This window comes from Hetaerina americana, unplaced genomic scaffold, assembly GCF_022747635.1.
Source record: "Hetaerina americana unplaced genomic scaffold, ioHetAmer1.1.p SCAF_8, whole genome shotgun sequence".
NCBI classification, from domain to species: domain Eukaryota; kingdom Metazoa; phylum Arthropoda; class Insecta; order Odonata; family Calopterygidae; genus Hetaerina; species Hetaerina americana.
In genome coordinates, this window is record NW_027287427.1 from 64,255,597 (window position 1) to 64,272,296 (window position 16,700).

The 16,700-nt window shown below is 37.6% G+C and overlaps 1 protein-coding gene across 2 annotated transcripts in view; it reads left to right on the forward strand.

Annotated features, from left to right (window-relative positions):
- The first annotated feature begins 378 nt into the window (after positions 1-378).
- Positions 379-16,700, forward strand: part of LOC139697746 (transient receptor potential protein-like) — a 47,720-nt gene continuing 31,398 nt past the window's right edge. Inside the window, exons 1-2 of one of the 2 annotated variants that reach the window (XM_071596574.1) lie at positions 379-2,155; positions 16,013-16,452. In XM_071596574.1, the coding sequence (XP_071452675.1) occupies positions 16,286-16,452 (167 nt within the window). In that variant the 5' untranslated portion in view covers positions 379-2,155; positions 16,013-16,285. The remainder of the gene's footprint in view (positions 2,156-16,012; positions 16,453-16,700) is intronic. The other variant, XM_071596573.1, reaches the window with a different exon arrangement.

The window sequence follows — 16,700 nt, forward strand, 5'->3', positions numbered from 1 at the left end:
AATTTTAATTACGGCATATTTCATGGCCATCACCACAGCAGAATTATTGATATTTCATGGTGATTCCCGCTGCAAAATTATTGCAATTCAAATAGTACTTTGATACTATCCGATCGATTGTGTAAATTTAAAAATTATTCTTACATTTGAAATTGTTGGACTGGCATTATTCAATGCGCCGCCAAATTTTGGCCAACGTAATAGATTAACTCTTCGCAATTATAAAGCATAGTATGTTAATTTTTCCTTTAAAATGCAACAACTGGCAATAATATGCTAGATCATATTTTATCATTCTGTTACCTCCGCACTAAATTTAAATCTACAGGCCAATTTTTATGATTTTATTTTCATTCCGACTATATTCTCATCTTTATCGGCTCTACAAATACAAACAAACAAATACAAACTCTACAAATACAAACTACAAATCAAAAACCAAATTTCCGCATTTCTCCCTCAAAAGATGGGAAACAATGAGATTTAAAAGTAGTTGATTTTTTTATCCGATTCAGGAGAATAGTGTTGATTTAATACTCAATTCTAGTTATTTGTATGAAAAGCGGTAATGGGTCATAATGAATATCTTCCAGTTATTCGTGCTGATCTGCATTATTTACGTTTTCCAGGAAAAGTTGCGATTGCCAAGTTGATTCGTTCTTATCACTGAGAGGTGCTCACTAAACATGGGTTTATTTTTCTCTGATTTCCCTTATTTAACCCACAAATACATTATTGATACATGTTTAAGAATAATGACAATATTTAACAAGTTCTGCGCGGTTCTCCTTTTCAAATTGCATTGGAAATTACTTTGTACACATCGCATCAATTTTTAGACAGTCACCACTGGGAGAGCATAGGGTAATGCTAACGCCCGAAGAAACAGCAGAGAAGGACTCAATTTTTTTAAGCCCTCTTGGACGTTTCCCAAACGCTCTCTCGAGACAAATAAGGGGTGTCTCCTGAGGAGCGAAAACACCTTACAGACACCTCGACCCGTTTTGAAGAGGGAAAAGGGAATGGGGGTTTGGCAAACTGGGAGGGGGGATGTTAAAAAACGAAGGATTTGGAGAAAATTTTGGGACGCAGTTCTTATGACCGAAACGGGAAGGAGGGTGAGCCGACAAGGTGTGTGGATAGGATAAAAGTACCCACCCCAGTCCTCGAAACAATAGGATTTGTGGCGTGTGTGTTTGTATGAGGGAGAAAGAGAGCAGGTGAGGTTTAGGTGAGGGACACCCTCTTTTATTACCCCTTCTCCCTCCTTACCCTCTTCCCCTAGTCCTCCCTCGCGGGCCTCCCCTCAATGCGTCCCAGCCAAATGTCCGTCCCATCCTTCCGTCCCACTCCCCCTATCGAGACCAATAAGGTGTCCTCACGGGCCGAATCCTCGGGCATTCCCGCTACCGGACTCACCAAACACTCACGACAGCGAAGCACCCACACAATACAAACCCCCACTCTCTCCTACAAGCGACGTCCAACTGGACCCCTCCCCCTTCCCTTTGGTGAGTCACCACGCCGGCCGGCCGCATGACGATATCAATCGCGACCCTGAACAAAAAACCGACACCCTCCACGCCGGACACTAATGACAGACCGCGGACACCCCTTGGCATGAGCATAAGGTAGACCTGACTTCCGAAACTCGCCCATCTCCCCGACGACCCCGGCAATCATCACTCCTGAGTAGCGGCCGGACGGACCAGGGACGCCACCCGCTTCGTGACAGCATAATCGCAAAACACCCCCCACCCCAAGAAAGAGAAGGGATAAATTAATCTCCTATCCCGCTCCCACCCAGTGAGACCTACGGAGGACACGGGGGCAGGGGTAAGAGAAGGACTGCGAGCGGGGAATGCTTTGGGAAAAGCTCGAAGACGGAACGGCGATAGTCAAGACGGGGAGGCGTGGTGCGGGTGCACCCTGGTGCTCCGGCAATCCGTCTACCGGTGTCGCTACCCTGGAGGCTGCTGGAGTGAGGAGAGGGATAGACCCTCGCAGCCTGGAGGTTGACGAGGAGGGGAGAAGACGCTGACAGTGGAAGAAGGAGATATAAAGAGAGGGGCGCAAGGAGGAACTGGCAAGGGGGCCGAAGAGAGGATCCAAGGGAGGCGGGGGTCCCGGCGCGCCTCGTGGAAGGAACACCAAGGTGAGCTTTTTATTTTGTGGCTATGCTACTTCCTTTTAAATTTCTAATGACCCATTGAAGTACTTTAAATGCCTTCCGTGTCATATTACCTACTTAGCCTCCCCACCCAAGAACCCTGGTTAAGTATATGCCTAAATATTTGCAATGACTGCTACATGGTATTCTTTCTCCAAATAGGGTGTAAAAATGCCCATGTTGTTATTTGTAACTCAGTCACCAAGGCGATCGATGTCATTTTGCAGTATTACGCGGTCATTTACATGTGCTACCCGTCTTTATATAATGTAATCATTAGCAAAGAGTCTTATTTGGGAATGTAAACTGTTTGGTGGATCGTTTACGTAAAGTAGGAAGAGTAATGGCCCTACAACACTACCCTGTGGAACTCCTGCTATAAAACTCGCCTCTTTTGAAAATGCTTCCCCTATTTTTACCTTTTGAGCTCTGCCTTGAAGAAAATTTTTAAAGAGATTAAGAATTTAAAGAATGTTCACACAAATGGAAAAACTTATGATTAATTATTTAATGAGATAATAAGGCTAAAGAAAGCGGTTCAAATATGACTTCACCGAGAAGGAACACGTGACAAACTGACACGATCATTTTCCTTCGATATAGCTTCTTTGGCTTTGAACCTCAAAACTGAAAATGAATCGCTTACAATATGCAAAAATTAACATTTTAATTGATAGTCTGCCGATGAATAATGAATTTTAATGCGTACAGAGAATAATTGAGATCTTGAATTGAATTTAATCGTAATTGTATATTCTCCTTTCAAGAGATCCTCCGAAAAAAGTATTTTCTACACATTTCTCCCACCAGCTGTCTCTCTTCCACAACCACAACTAGGAATTCATAGTTGGCATCCTCTCCATCTATTTCATTTTTTTCAATTCTTCCCCAACCTACGTACATTTAAAAACTCTCAATCTACGTCTATGCCCAGCCTCAACGACCAAGTTTCCGAAACATGCGCTCCATATTCAAGTTTTCTCTAGTCTTTTCTTTATATTCCAATTAGGGTGTTGTCATCAACTTCCGCCTCTTTGCAAACGCTTAGCTAAAAAGCAAAATATCTTTCAATGCCACGATCACTCTGATCACTCTCACCTCTCTCAACCAAAGCACTCCCTATATAGGTGAACTGTTCTACCTGACAAATTTATATTCCATAAATTTTACATTCAACTTAGTCCTTTTCTGGAAAAAATAGAACATTGCATAGAGGAAAATTTATTTGGATTTGGAAAAAGGAAGAGAAACTTTGGGAGCAATCCTTGAATTACGCTTAATATTAAAAAAATAATTTAAATGAATAGAAGCACAAGCATTACTGTTATAAATTTAGTAAAAGTAACCTACAAGGTAGAGTGGGACAAATTCTTTCACAGTGTGAGAAATACTGAATTCGATTGGAAGTGCAGTAGGCTTATTTCGAATGTTATTGATCTCAAAACTTTGAAATTGATATCAAAGGGAAAATAAAATTGATTAAATTACAAAAAGAGCAAATGGCAAACAAAGATTCGAGTGGCAGAATTTGTATTCAATTTATTTATCAAAGAAGCTATAGTGATAATGAAAGATAAAACAAATGGCTGTAACAAATTTCAAAGAAACTGCGGGAGATGCCGCAACAGTAACTTTTAACGGAGTCATCCGCTAATGTGCATTTCAATGCAACAATTTCAGAGTGTAAAAATTATTCGCCTTGACTGGGATACGAACCCAATCCCTCAATATCCGGTCGAGTGCTTTAGCCACTTAAGCTACCGAGGCGTCCTGTCAAGGCGAATGATATTTACACTCTGAAATTGTTGCATTGAAATGGCTGTAAATTAAATGGAAAAAACACCCGCAGAAATAGTTGTGCTATTTTATTAGAGTCAGAAAAAACATTGGAAGTGCAATGAAAGGCTTTAAATGATTGCAAATTGAAAATAAATGTAAATAAGACAAAGAAAAAGTCAATTTCAAAGATGATAGAGGAAAGAAAAAATGAAAAACAAATCAAAGGAATATAAAGTACTGCAGTAGTTTAACTGGATTGCATGATATCTCATACAAATAGTGATATGATAGGGATATACACCAGTAATATGTGTAGGTTTAGAAGAGAGAACGTATGGCAGAAGAAGTCTTCCAACGACTTATGATCAACAATCGTATAGTTATAAATAAGAAAGGATTTATTTGCAGTGTGGTCACATGCTTCTGCGAAATCTGGGGTATTAAAAAGCAAGAGTGGAATAAAATAGAGGATGTAGAAATGTGGCTATGGTTCCAGCAAAATTAACTAATAAGATTAAAAACAACCAAACTCAAGTTAGGAAAGGGGTAAAAGTAACTCTCAAGTAGTGAAAGAAGTGGAGGAATGTAGATTATTATTAAATGCTATGTAAAAATTAAAATCAAATTTAAATACACCTTATAATGAGTACAATTAAGTACGAGTAAGTAATGATTGCGTTAAAATATCCCCGAAAGTAAACTCTTTGCTAGAGGATAAGAAATGTAGCATTAAATATGGAAAATAAGGTATGAATTCAACTGTCTCAGGCACAACTTGGTGAAAATTCATGAGCACTGAGTATGTGAACTACGAGTAAACAATGTATATGTCCACCTAATGTGAAAATACTTTGAAAATATACATAGTTCATTTATTCAGCGAAAATATGGGTTTCCATTGCTGTGAAGAAATGAAAAGAAGAACTTCTGACTAGTGAATATGTATGCAGCGACAAATCTTTGACTTTAGTGATTGAAAACAATTTTTGAAGCCGCTGAGGTAGAAGAACCCACTTTTACTCACATAAATCTGCAAACCTTATGAGGAAGGAATCATGTCAAGCGAGAATCGAACCCTCAGCCTCCAGGTTAACAAACAAGGATGTTACCTCGCCCCTGGCGAGCTAATGATGGTGATAACTTAAGCAGTCCAAAGGCTATGAACCTTTTCTTTTAAGTTCCATAAATCAGGTTGTTTTCAAAAGAGTTCAGTGACTTCGTCCTCTCGGCATTTAGCAGCGTTGGCGCTACCTGTTTTTCACGCATAAAAAGGAGAATGAATCCCACAAAGCGCGAGTGGCAACTCGTGGCAAGAGCGTAGGAACATGTTTGGAAAATGTGAACGGCTCAGTAACCGATGTTAAATTTTCACGCCTACCTGCTACAATCGTTATAGGAAATTTGACTCATTCCACATCTGTGATGGGTTAACCATTAGCAAGAGTCAACCTTCTATGTCAAACAGTTGATTTTACATTTGAAACCAGTGTGCATTTTGACTTGAAGAGGTGTTCCCAGACCTACGAACTAATTTCTTTCAATGTTCTGGGGCAATAGTTGAAACTAAAGAATTGATTCGGTAATATTTTGATTTATTTCTTTATCTCAGTACTCTAAACTACTATTCATAAGTACTATATATATCAACAATAGATTGGGGATGATCTCCAACAAATATTACTGATCGCGTGATTTTCATCTTGTTGATCATATCTTATTTCCTTCAATTTTTCATTAATTCTACCTTCCTTCATTTCGTCTGAATAGCTTAACCTATTCTTTTTTCTTACCCACGTACCAAACCTCCTCCCTTATAGACTTCTTACAAACCTCACTATCTCTCAATATCTTCTACATCTGATTTCTGGGGTTATCTGGAATTAGAGCGCACAACTTTCACCCATCTTCCATCATTGACTTCTCTATACCTAAGAGAGTACATTGGTAGATTGTGTTGAATGGCACTTTCATACACTTTTATGTGTATATGTATGTATGTCAAACACACTTGAACTAACTTAAAAACGCCAGGAGATGTCAATGAAATGAAATATTTCAGCTCCACATAATTTCTGCCAATTTTCATTTTTTCTACTCCTCACCCTTCGAGCTTGTGTTCCACTAAATTATATCATCAAAATAATTGTGATAAAATAGCAACTGCAAAATAGGACATGATATTTTATGATCGCTTTTATTTGTCTCATCATAAATTTGATTCTTCACCAACTTTCGCCAATTCCTTCTTCATTACTCATTACCTCACTATCTCATTACTTCACTTCCGCTTCATCTAATTATCTTGTTACCTTTGGCAGGTATACATATCTATTTTTTTCATTTTTAACGGTACAGGTTTTGAAAAGATTATGAAAAATTTGGTGGCGGAAAAATGTTGCCTATATTGCGATATTATATGATGCTAACTTTATCGAGGTTGAAAATGCTACCATTTCCAACTTGAAAATATATCGGCTTAAATATAAAGTCTCTATCTACATAAAATCTTGCAATGTTTAATATTTATTAATGTTAAATAATTATTTAGACCAGTAGAGTTACTTGTTTAAAGACTTAATATCGTATCGTAAACTCCACTCGAAATCTGTGACAGAATCAAACATATTCCAAAGCAATGAAACGTCCAAGACAGGGTTCGAACATCACCTTGAAATTAATCGGGAAGCGAGTTAAACTTCATTCATTTCTTTCAAGTTATTTTATTTAGCTACTAAAAGTAGGTTTTCGGCGGTTCCCAATGACTACATATTATCTTCTATGTATTATGAGGACTTCTTTTGTTTGCCCTACATTAATCCTTCCATCATTTCATCGTTACTTCTTCCAACCTACGTGTTACCAATAAAGCCTATTCTCTGCTTTCCTTCACTCCGCTTAACCAACATTCTACCTTCTATCACGACCTTCAAAATTCCAATAACTTTCAATAATTCCTCCATCTACCTTTCCCATCTTCTTCGAATTTTCGTTAGCAAATTCTTCATTTCGGCCGCTTAATTTCAAATTTTAGCTTTTCTCTTCCTCTCTGTCCAACTTAATTCCTCTATTCTTCGCCGCACCCCCGTATGTAAAGCGTACAATGTTAAACTATCATCTTACCAGGTTACATATCTATACAACGATATGCTTTACATTTAACGCCTTACAAATCTTTACTTTACGTCTACACCTAGTGCAACTGTCATCAGTTCGCTTTTTTGAAGTTTTTATTTCGCTAATTTGATTAATTTCCTGATGCCGCAAATAATATGCGCACCTTTTTCTAAAATACTTCCGGAACATTAAATGAATCACTCTTAACGTGAACGGAAACAAAATATTGCTCAAAATGAGGTTATTTACATGAAAATAATCGGTACTCCAGGAGAAAATGTGATGAAACATTGAATGCACGACGCGGTTGAATTGTTTGGCTGATGGTTTCAGCCAATCATTTGCAGCTCTCGAGGTCACGTGCAGGAACACACATTTGGATTTCGGCTCAGAGAGTGAGAGAGGGAGGAAATGCAAAATCGAGTTAGCCCTCTCGGGAAACCTTATTGGGTGATTTTCAGAGCTGTGTCTCGAGAGCAGGGAGTGTGTCTCTCCCATTACCAGACGTTAAAAAAATGGTGGTCATAAATCCTGAGATATCATAGCGCAAAAAGAAATAGCTGACCACGACCTCGAGTTTGTGGTCATGTTAGTCATATCCACGTGAAAAAAAGTGTGCCAAATTGTTCAATCCCCGGGTAATTAAGTGTCATTTTTCATCCATGACCACAAAATTTAGTGATATTCATCAGTCAATCGACATTGTCATACTTGAGGAGCAATTTAATTAATCGATTGCAGGGAATGCAAAAAAGATGTTGATTGTCATTATTATGGTTACTTTACCGTGTAAGGTAGGTTTTTGAAGGGCACAGACTGATTATCACTGCATTCCTTAGCTTCGTCTAATTAGACACAACCTGATAGGTCACACTACATTGAATCCCTCTTCAATTCCGTTTACTTCCGTCCTTCCATCATTTAGACCAACCTTTTGTTACTCCTATTTCGTCAGCCTAACGTTCTCTTCTATTTTACAGTCTTCAACATTCCATCGCTAATAAAAATATATATTGAATCAATAGTTACTGACTAATTTGGATTTCTCCAAAAAAACGCCATTTCCTCCCCCACCATGTACGTACTTCATGTGATTTCCAGCCCGTTTATTTTGCCTCTATTCTTCCCCACAACCACATCTAAAAAACCTCTAATTTGCGCCTTAATTCTTGCTTCAACAACCACGTATCCGTGCAGTGCAAAACTACGCTTTATATCAAAGTTTCTATTAGTCTTTTATTAAAAACGTCCCAATTCCCTCTTCCGTGTGAGAAGCTCCTTTACCTATCGCAGTTCATCCTTCCTATGTCCCAACTACAGTGACCATCTTGGTCCACTGTCAATCCATATGCCCTCTGTCAATCCACTGTTAAGTTCGGTGAACTGTTTCAATCACTCTAGCTTTTGTCCTCCTCTTTTTATGCATAGCTTAGCCCTCCTTGTAAAAGGTAAAGGCTAAGGTAGACGTAAAATTATAAGGGTAAAAACAAGGGTAGATGGAACATTTTGCCAACTTTGGCAAATATTTGTTGAAAAACCCTGAAAAATTCATTTCCGAATCCAAATGGCATATTTTGCACGATAAATTCTTGGGTGAGTTGAAATATTCGATCACTTGGAGTGCGCAAACTACTTTTTCCAAGTTATTTGCCAAAATGATATCTTAAAAATTGAAGATGCTCGTGCTGGGTTTTCTAAGCCTTCACTCTGTAATATTCACCATTTTAACACTTAAAAATTTATTTTTCTCTATCACTTAAAAACGGTACCTAGAAACTCCTTTTGCTACAATTCCAATCAACCTTTCCTGATAAAACTTTGTCATACATAGTAACAAATAAAGAGTGGTAGCAAATAAAGTATACTTTAAATGCATATAACGCTTAACCAATTCTTCATGGATGTAATATAGCATATACGTAATAATGATTTCGATGGTTTAAGCCTCAACTCTTGAAATTTCATGTTCATGAAATATGAATCCATGGTACAAAGATACCCGATGATGACGCCGAAGCATTTAAACTAGTCGGATCTTAATAAAATTTTGAGGATGACTACACTATGTTCATCATTTCATGAATATATAATAATGAACTTTTGGAAGCGCACTATATGAGTAAGAATTGCACATTACTTGACTTATGTCTTTCACTTCGATTCCTCGATCTGGTTCACCACATTAAGCAACCTGAAGGTTGCTTTGATTATGGGTGAAGCTCACCTCGTTCTAAGCTACATACGCCATTTGCAAGGCACGATTAGGATAGGTGGGTCAGTTCCTTCCCGTGTCAACTTCGGTTTCCCAATAATATCTTTTTCACGAGAAAAACACAGCTTGGGTGAACATAAGAATTGGAATCCAAAATGAGTCACCCGGGATTGCACCCGGACCCTCTAATAGCTCAGTGGCTCAGCACTGTACCCTATGGATTGAACCACAAAAATCAATACCGCTACGAGAACTCGTGGGATTATGACTCAAACACTGACTGCCAAGACCACCTTTACCTATAAAACATGTAATGAATTTTTGTAAAAATTATTTGAAATCACAATAGATTGCGATCGTTAACTCTAGTTGCGTTTCTTTTCAACGTCCACTCAGAAAATTTAGCTCAAAAGCCTTATTTTAACTATTGCTAAAAGTCATGGCTAGACGAAGGTTGACTGATGGATTCACTGAAGGTCACGTTCACTAGGGTAAGGCAGTTGTTGCGAGCAGGAATGAGGGATTTTAACTGATGGAGGAATGTTGAAGGCAGATTTTAGGAGACGCATGTCTTTTCGAACGAATCGACATTTGTACGTGTTCCCGTCCATGAATCAAAATCTTTTAATATATTAGCAGCGATACCTCGAAATCAAAGAAGAGTACGAAATGTAAGCGAAACGTCTCAATCACTACCTTCTCTTCTTCTTTAACCAATGACGATTTCTAAGCACAAATATTCTTGATAGTTTTACATGGCCGATATAACTAATTATATAACTAATTATATAAGTAATAATTCGTGTGACATTTATAATCTCAGTAAAAATACTCAAATCAGAGACACGGCCATCCTTTACCACCATATTGACGCCTTTGTTGCAATCTATCATAGACTTTATCCGTCTCACACATTATACGTAACTCTCTCTCTAAATCCTGCGTTTTTGGACCTGAAATTCTAAGATTTTGGATAAAGAGTAGAAAATTACAACTTTAAATTTTGCCTTTTCAGCGTTTGACTTTAGTCCAACTGAAAACAATGGATTAAAGAAACCTTAGTGAGAAGAACTTTTAATAAATGTGCGAAGAATAATTGTTTCAATGAGGCTGTTACTTACTTCCTATGGTAATAAAGAACGGATAGCAGCAATTTTCCACTACAATTTATAATATTCAATAATATCAACAGTTCTTATAAATGTTTCCTTCGTGAATATTGGTAATAATTTTCACGCAAGTATCTGCCCTAGAATTTATTACGGAAGCTCTTTGAATGCATTTTAACAGTGAGGTACTAATGGTAATTGCGTGATAAATATTATTATTCTATCATTATTTGGTGTCCACGACAAAATGGTTAACTGCTAGATACAACTCATTTAACCGAGGTATCTCGTAACTTTCGATGCTAGTCCACTGGGTTAGTTCACTAGTTTTTAGCGCACGACTCATAAGTATCTACTAAGAGAATGGTATACTGTATACATTTCACTACGTGGATATTGAAAGAGTAAAAACCACAATACATGCATTAAGAGACTACGCAAATAACTTTAAATTTAATTGATGTATGCAAGAGTAAAATGAATTGTGAACTTATGGGAAAAAACCACTTTAAGCCGCGTATTGATGGTGCATTGATTAATATTCTTATTAATTATTTATTTAATGAAACTTTAATTTATATAATTATATGGCTACAATTTTTAAATAAATCTTGGCTCTTTTACAAATGACAGTAGAAGTTATTATTATCAATTTTCTGATTAATTTATGTTGTAGTTATCGGCACATTCATTGCATAATGAAACGTAAATTTTTGTTTTCACTATATGAGAAAAAAATAGTGGCATACAATTTGAATAATATCTAAGATGCTTTAGGAATGATTAAACATTAATTGGGATCACAGAGACTTGTATTTCGGTTCCAGGGGATCGAGATGGTGCGGGGGCTAACGTACTGGCTTCCCACCCTGAGGGCGCGGGTTCAAATCCCGGCGGTGTTGAATATTTTTCAGAGGTATCTCGATCCCTACTTGAGGTGCTTTGTGGAGGGCACTTTGAGTGAGTACGCCGTCCGTCGGATGGGACGTTAAGCCGCGGACCCCTTGGCGCCTTTCGTAAAGAGTAGGCTAATGCCGACGCCGGGTTTCTCTCCACCCTTCATCCTTTCCTGTCCTTCCCCTATGGCGCAAATGACCTTAGCTGTCGGTCGCCTCCCCTCAAAACTACTACTACTACTTCGGTTCCATATTATTGAATTTTTCACAGAAAAAAATACTCTTGGCATTTTGTATACATACCAAGAAAGCATGATTACGTGAATAATAGTTTTTTAATTCCATTCTCCCATTTATTGACCCTGAAGTGGACACATAGCTCATTCTTTAAAGAGGTACTCTTGTCTCTGAGTCATAGTGTGGATCGACTTAAATCACTTTTGTCATTCCCGCTCGAGGTAAGAGTCATCTTTCGAGGAAGCGCAACAGGTAATCTCTTTAAAACCGTAACGTAATCTTCATGTGCCATCATAATTGTCCGTTGCGGTTGAAGACATCTATCGACCTGAAAGCCGGAGTCATAAGAGTGGCCTCAAAAGAGCAAGGCAATTGTTTTTTCAAAAATCTTACACATGGACATTTAATTTCAATTTTAATTCAAATTAAAGAAATGAAATGCATCTACAATAGTGACGTGTCCGTTTAACTTAGGCGTTTGAATACTAATTCCTTTTTCACTTCCCTCTTTCAAACTTCCGGCTTCGAACAAAACTTTTAAGTTTGCACTGAAGGTTAGAAGTTATTGCATGTTAAATATGTTGTTATTTTCCCTTAAATATTATATATCCCTAGAAGATGGATGTATAAGTCTCAAGATCTATAAAAAAATAACAGAAATGTTGAATGAAATGCAGATAGGCAAAAAATGTGCACCAGAACAGTAAAGATGAAACTCTAAAACTATAACCTTTACAACTTTTCTCACGTATAATTTTACTAGAGGGACTTCCCCCGAAGTCTATATTAATTTCCATGATATATGTTTTAATGTTTTCATAATATATTTAATACATTTTTAGATAGTTTTGATTGAAATCATTGATGTTTGTAAACATAAGTTTTTTATTCGGTGCACCATTAAAATCCCTTGATCTGCAATTATGTAAAATATGATGCAATACAATTAATAATTTTTAATTTATCTAAGAGCTTAAATCAATTTGTTCCCCAGAATGTGCATGATACTGTTAGATTTAATTAGTTTAAAGAGATGTGAGTTTTCATGAGCGTGCACCTTTCATGATCTGTTATATCCTATAAAAGTTAAAACAACTAAAAATTGCTAATTCATAAATTCAGAAGAAAATGAGTGTCTCAATGAGTGACCTGAATTATAAAAGTGGGAAACTTTAATACAGTGTTATAACAGGTCACGGTAGCTAATCGTGACGAACTAGACGAGATTCTTTGTAAAAGCTACTAAATATGTGACATATTCAATGGAGATTGGACCAGTCAGACTTCGGAGGCACAATAATTACAATTCTCCCCAAAATACCCCAGCTTCAAAATGAACTTAATTGTTTAAAGATATTCCTTAAGAGTAGGGTATAAAATTTCATCAAATATTTTCATTTTAGTGCAAATAGTGAGCATGAACAGGTATATTAGTAATATTGTTCAAGATAGGTTTGAATTTTTCATCGAATATTGCAAAGCATGTATATAAGCGGATATTTGGCAACCAATTTATTATCGAGCAACAGGTTGAGCGAATGATAAGTTTAAATCGTGTCAAAGAGGAAAAATTCTAACAATATGCAATATTTTCTTGCTGGAACATTGAAAATAGAGCAAACATAAATTCATCATCCTCTCGATAGCGATTAGCCTTTTAAAAAGACTGGCGGTATGTCAACTCAGTTATCATAAACAATAGTAAACTATTAACATTTCCCAAATGCATGATTATGGTGATACACGTATGTTTCACCGTCATGATCCCATGACCATGGCAGGAACACTTTGTTGCCTTTTAATATTTTAATCAGAGTTCACTATGATTAGTCAACCCATATTTCATGGCATCCATCATATCAACATGACTTGAGGCTGCTCCAAATTTGATACTTGGTACCCTGTTTAGCAGACAATTACTTATATTAATTGTACGCTTAATAAATTATTTCTGGTCGACATAGGTAAGCACAAACAAGACGAGTGTTTGAATATTCGTTGACTATTCTTTCGGTAAAAACAACACTATGCCCTTTTCATTAATGATAGTTTTTCCTAGTTTTCCTATCTCTTATTACTTCTGTGATTGTACAGATCAGATTAGTATGTCTGAAAGCAAGAAATACGCAAATGATGGCAATCACAGCGCAAATTTGGAAACTGAAATTTCTAATTCATTCCGAATATTTCCTTCATAGCATAATAATAATATAATGAACTCTGGCAACCATTATCATTTATTTGTCCCACTATTGATGTCACCATGTTGACAATATTTTAAGAAAATCAAGAGAAAACTTTTCAAAAAACCATTTTGGAAATTACTCGTAATACTATATATTAACTAAGGTGTCTCAGGAATTGGTTTAAATTTGAAAATATACTTTTCAAGTTAATAAATTCACATGTTCATTGAAATGATACTCCCGGAGAAATACAGCCAAGGCGTAGTGGAAGGGTATATGTGTCTTTATTATCCTTAGAAATATCAGTGGCAGGGATGATCAATCAAGATAGAGTAACTCACGACGGATAGGTCAAGGGCAGGAGCAAAGATAAAAGTATTGGACGCGGCAAGGCCAGCTGAGCACCTATGCCGTAGTCTCAGTGAGGGGCCGGCATACAGGTAGGTGCCCAACTCAAATTGCGTGGCCATTGAACGTGGTCAAGTCAAAATCACTATAATGGAATTCACTGACTCGCGTGGATGTAGTACCTGGCAGTGAGGGAAACGAGAGGTCATCATAGTTACAAATCCAAGTTGACATGAGTGGGAGAGAAAACAGAAGAGAACTGCAATCGTTAGAACAGATACCTTGGGGGTGCTGAGGACAGTTGAGTCAGAAAATATTTAAAGATAAATAAAAAAAGGTACATTAAATACTCAGTTTGTTTTAGGAGAGATAATGAAAGAGGAGATTATTGGATTGATAGCAACATAGCAATTTGCTGAGGGGGGGGAGAGAGAGTCAACATCGGATAGTCGTAGGGTTGAATAGAAAATGAGAAAAGGGGGGCTATTCTAGTTTTCTCATGGAAGGTACGTATCATTTTAAGATTAGGCAGAATGAAATATTTGATACAACCAGTGAAAATGGAAATATTATTTGAAATTTGATCATTTTTACATTGGCTATCGTGTTGTGCTGCGTACAAGACCTATTAAAAATCAAAATTAAAAATAAGATCTCGGTTCAGATAGATGTTTTTAAAATCTGAATTAAGGCAGAATAGCACATCCACGCTAGAACCATTGAACAAAACACGAAGACGTTTCTTTCGTTATGCCATTGCATTTTCAATGCGTTGCATTTTTTAATTTAATCATTTTATTAATACTTTATTTTTTAAATAAGTTATTATTATTTCGTATTCAATTAGTTTAGCTAATATGCCCATATCATAGGAATAGCGTGGTTAGCGAATTGGGGGTGGGGGTGGGCAACGGGAGTAAGTTGGGGAATTTCACTTACAACTGCTGTTTTCAATAAACATGTGGAGAAAATGTTAATGGAGGCATGGGAATAGATGATGAAAGGAGTAAAATTAGAAGTGGAAATTATTAAATCAGTTTTATTCGTGGATGATCGAGCGTTGCCTAACCAGTTAGCCAAAATTTTACAAACAATACCATGCGCATTTTACATTCAGTGAGATAGATATAGGGAGAAAATTAAACAAAAAAACAACGGCAATGAGATTCTAAAAAAATAGGAGGTTTAAAATAAATATTAAAGTTACAGGACCAGCGCTAAAATATGTAGAAGAGTTCACCATTTTAGGATTTTTTATAAAGGTGGAAAAAGTAGTTCGAGTATAAAAAAGAAATGCTGCGTAAAGTAAAGTAGCTTTAACAAAGAGGTGGGAGTCGGAGACATATACGAGTAAGTTAAGTAAATACAAAAAGAAAAGACCAGTGAACTTTTTAATAGAGAGTCTAGTTTTGTATTGCTCAGAAATTTGGTCGTTCAGTCTAGACAATAGATGTAGATTTGTGGCCTTTAAATGTGGGTTTCGAGGATGTTTTGAAGACAAAACCTGTTGATAGACATTTAAAGAAAGGAGAAAAACTGGATTTAGGAGATTTTGAGAGGCAATGAGATTCAGAAGATGGTAATCGAAGAGAGAATGCTGGAAAAACGAGGCAGAGAGAGGGAAAGGATGGGTATTCTTTATGAGATCAAAAGAGGTAGAGGGTATGAAGGAATAAGGAACGAGTTATGGTAATATAATTATAGAATTTAAGTAAAATGTGTATAATGTTAGATCTTAATAAGTACATTAGTGTGTTGCCACGGGTTCCATGAAAAACCTAGTGTACTACCTAAACTGTGCACTACTGCAAAATTAAATTAATCCAAGGAGAAAAATGTTTAAATATATTGCTCGAAGCTATACGGAGGAGTTACTATCCACCCTATGCGCATACGCATACTTAACAACGTCATGAATATAGGTGGAAACAAAGAGATCCCATCTCGCCACTCGTTCACAGGTACCATTGCTCCGAAGGTCATCCTGTTTTGCCAGCCCATCACCTCCGGCGGCTCCTCAGTCCGCCGCCTTGGCCTCTACCGCCGGCGCCTCGCCTACCTACTGCTCTTTGCCCATCCCCTTCCCGTCATCCTCATCGCCCTGAGCGCCGTCTGCATCTTCCTCGCGGCCACAGCCTCCCTAGTCCTTAACACCACCGGGGGCGAAGGCGGGCCACCCGCCGCAGTCGTCCCAGCCCTAAGGACGAGAAGGAGGACGAGCAGCTGAGGCAAGCATGGCGGGCATGAGTCAGTCGAGGGAGAACTTGATCCAGAATGGGGGGCCGGGTGGGGTGAGCGACCATTTGTCTCGGGACTTCTTGGCGAGGGACTTGGCGACCCGGCAGAGGGAGAAGAGGTTCCTATTGTCCGCCGAGAGGGGAGACTGCGCATCCGTTCGGAGGTTAGTCGTACCAAGTTTGCGTCCAAGACCTCGGGCTTTCTCATCTTTAAGGATTCCATGGATTTGTTTAAGAATATCCGTAGTTTTATTCATAATTGTATAAAATTATATTTAATTTCTACGCACTTTCACCACACCAGTATGCTAGCGGCCGATATGATTCTCTCGATTCATAAAAATGTCATATTTTCTCAACGAATAGACAATCTTATAGGAATACTCGGAGAATTATCAGCCAAATCAAATAT